The sequence below is a fragment of the Trachymyrmex septentrionalis genome, unplaced genomic scaffold (assembly GCF_001594115.1).
Source record: "Trachymyrmex septentrionalis isolate Tsep2-gDNA-1 unplaced genomic scaffold, Tsep1.0 scaffold9, whole genome shotgun sequence".
In the NCBI taxonomy this organism is placed as follows: domain Eukaryota; kingdom Metazoa; phylum Arthropoda; class Insecta; order Hymenoptera; family Formicidae; genus Trachymyrmex; species Trachymyrmex septentrionalis.
The window spans coordinates 4,720,215-4,723,252 of NW_017306091.1; the positions used below are offsets into that span (position 1 = coordinate 4,720,215).

The 3,038-nt window shown below is 38.0% G+C and overlaps 2 protein-coding genes across 4 annotated transcripts in view; one reads left to right on the top strand and one right to left on the bottom strand.

Annotated features, from left to right (window-relative positions):
- LOC108755842 (solute carrier family 25 member 35-like) overlaps positions 1–2,144 on the top strand; it is a 4,582-nt gene extending 2,438 nt beyond the window's left edge. The window contains exons 3-5 of the mRNA XM_018499155.1: positions 211–429; positions 741–855; positions 1,425–2,144. Of these exons, the coding sequence (XP_018354657.1) occupies positions 211–429; positions 741–855; positions 1,425–1,627 (537 nt within the window). The 3' untranslated portion in view covers positions 1,628–2,144. The remainder of the gene's footprint in view (positions 1–210; positions 430–740; positions 856–1,424) is intronic.
- Positions 2,145–2,155: 11 nt separating this feature from the next.
- The window catches only part of LOC108755840 (solute carrier family 2, facilitated glucose transporter member 1-like), a 12,327-nt gene continuing 11,444 nt past the window's right edge, over positions 2,156–3,038 (bottom strand). For 2 of the 3 annotated variants that reach the window (XM_018499150.1, XM_018499152.1), the window contains 2 exons: positions 2,372–2,643; positions 2,156–2,274 (listed from right to left, as the gene is read on the bottom strand). In XM_018499150.1, the coding sequence (XP_018354652.1) occupies positions 2,175–2,274; positions 2,372–2,643 (372 nt within the window). In that variant the 3' untranslated portion in view covers positions 2,156–2,174. The remainder of the gene's footprint in view (positions 2,275–2,371; positions 2,644–3,038) is intronic. The other variant, XM_018499151.1, reaches the window with a different exon arrangement.

The following is a 3,038-nucleotide window of genomic DNA, read 5'->3' on the forward strand; positions in this document are numbered from 1 at the left end:
AAAAAAAAAAAAACATAAGATAAAATAAAAAACTAGGATTACTCGCAAGTGAACACATATACATTAAATGTTTTTGGATTAAAAGTTGATTTAATAAAGATACAAGAGATATAAATAGCCCTGCCTAGAAATATACAAGTAATAAGAGCGTCGGAATTATTCTTCGCGGATATAGCACAGCTAATCGGGGATCATACAATTATCCCGCAGGTCAAGACGCAATTACAGGCGCAATCCGCGAAATCCATCGCCGTGGGCTACCAGCACAGTCACTCGGGATCGTGGAACGCCTTCAAGTCTTTGTGGATGGAGGGCGGCATCGTGGCTTTATATCGTGGATGGAACGCCAGCATGCCGCGCGTATTTGTCGGCTCGGCGACGCAGTTGACTACTTTTGGATTAGCATCGGACTGGTTGCGCTCGCTAAATGTAAGTAATACTTGAACCGTCTCTCTCTCTACGCTTTCTACATGTTTTTCTCCTTTTCCACCCCCCCGAGTCTCCTCTACTGGCAACTGCTGGCGAACGGCCAAAGGTAACGGAATGCCAATCATGCATGCCGCGCGATTTTAAAAATAGATATAAAAAAAGTCCCAACAACAATTTTCATTTCTTAAATACGTTTAAAAGCACTGATCGGTGATGTCTGATAGATCTCAGTGCGAGATTCGAGGATTATTATACTTATCGATACAACGCGACGCGATGCGATGCGACGGAGCGTTCTTTATTTCTCTCAGATATTTCCAGATCGTCCAATATTGCTGACCTTCTTGGCCTCCGTGATCGGAGGTAGTTGCGTAGCCATCACCATGCAGCCGTTCGATGTCTTAGCAACGCGGTTGTACAATCAACGTGAGTATATTGCACGAAAACCTACGTGGCAAAGTCTACATATTGTGTTAAACGCGCGATTTATCGAAGAGCACGATTGTATCGCTGAACTTACAACGATCAACATTTGCACAAAATTGAAATTTCATATATTTAAACGTTGAATAGCGGACAAATGTAAAACGTATTCATTCTTATGCGATAAAGTATCACTTCCTATCGCGTTGTTCGGCTCAGGATATATCTTACGATAAAACTGAGAATAAAATGTTTAATATTAATTAATTGCTATACGCGACTATAAATATAATGTAATACAATGTATATGCGCTACTATAAATACGACTCTAATGCATGTGACTATAAATATAATTTGCATAAAAGATTCGTCATAAAGTTTCTCCAGCGAGTAATGTTGAACATTCGATTAGAGAAAACATTCAGAAATAGAAGACTCGATATATCGCCCTAAACGCCAGACCTTTTAATAGCGCAAATTTCGTAAAAGCAGGCAAATTTTATGCGTTTATTGCTATCTTTGAAAATCGCCAACTGTTAAAAGTGTTTTGAACGCACCCATATATACGCAGAGACAGACGCGGCCGGCAAAGGTGCTCTGTACAAAGGACTCGGAGACGCATTCGTCAAGATATTCCGCACCGAGGGTCTGACGGGCCTGTACAAAGGAACGTTCCCAACGTGGATGAGGATAGCGCCGCATACGGTTCTGTGCTTAGTGTTTTACGAAAAACTAGATCAACTGTACAATGATTTTAGAACACGAACCGACTGATATTAGTTTTAAATTTGTATACAAATGATATATATTTCAGTGTATTTATATACCTCCTAAATGTATGCAAAGTGAGACTTTTGTAAGATTTTTCAAGGATGTTGAATATTAAATATTACATACCTCTATTCGAATAAATTGATGTTACGAATTGGCAGTGATCGCTCGAGTGTGGATAGAAATTTTAAAATTATGGACGTACGTTAAAATATTGTATAAATGTAAAAAAATCTTAACCGCGTGTACTCTAATCATCTTTGCGTATAACATCATTCTACACTATTTTGAATATTTACGAGATAGAATATATATAAGTAGTCAATAGTATATAAAATTTGCTCACATAGTGAATTTTTCGCTGGAATAAATTAATCTTGTACCAGGAAGAGCCTTTTCTTACATCGATGTGTTGTGCTGTTACATGAATCAGATATCAGCACAACACGCGAATTGTCATTCGCGTATGAGCAACGTGTGGCGATAATGATTTGTTGATTCCATTAAAAAACCGTATAAAAAATATTTAGCCGAATTGCAAGCACTCAGTTTACGCAGCGAATGTTGCATTCGGTTTTGATTTGAAGCCTTGAGTCATAGCTGCTGCTATTTCGGTCGTGCTTCGACCTCGCGTTTCAGGCAAGTAGGTTCTGTAACAACATTATAGTTTCACATTATTCACGTTGCGAATCGTTTATTATATCACGCATAACTGTGGAATAACAGTAATAAAATTATATTACGTACTGATTGATTATCACCAAGATCTGTATGCACCCAGCGAAGATCAGAAAGACGTACGGGCCGATCGCAGCCTGTAACGAAGGGAACATCATTCCGACGAGGAAGTTGCCTCCCCAATTAAACATGCTGCCTAACGACATAGCGGAAGGCCTAGGACCTACATCGAACAATTCGGAACCGATGAAATACGGTATAGGACCGAGACCGATACCGTAAGATATAACGTACGCCAGTACCAAAATGGTGGAAAGCCATGACATGAATGCGGCTTTGTGCTGTAAAAAGATGTATACTCAGCAATGTATAGATCGCTTTGTGAAGATTTGCACTTTACTAAGATTCAGCATTATTTAAAAAATGAAGTAAAAGGAAGAATCTTATTTTCGATTGAAATGGCGCTTATTAATGATCATATACAAATTTGCAAATACATTTCTCAATTCTACAAACCGCGCCAATTCGGCTTGTCAGATTTAAAACGCAATCATAAACTGAAGCTGAAAATAACATCACAAATTATATTAATCGCCAATTTAATAATGGTGTTAATAAACGTCTTTGAAACACTGCAAACAATTTGTTGCGAATATAAGCATTATTAAGTATCAAGATCCGCTTTGATCAAAAATAGGATTCTTTCTTTTATTTGATTTATTGTTATTGGTTTAAT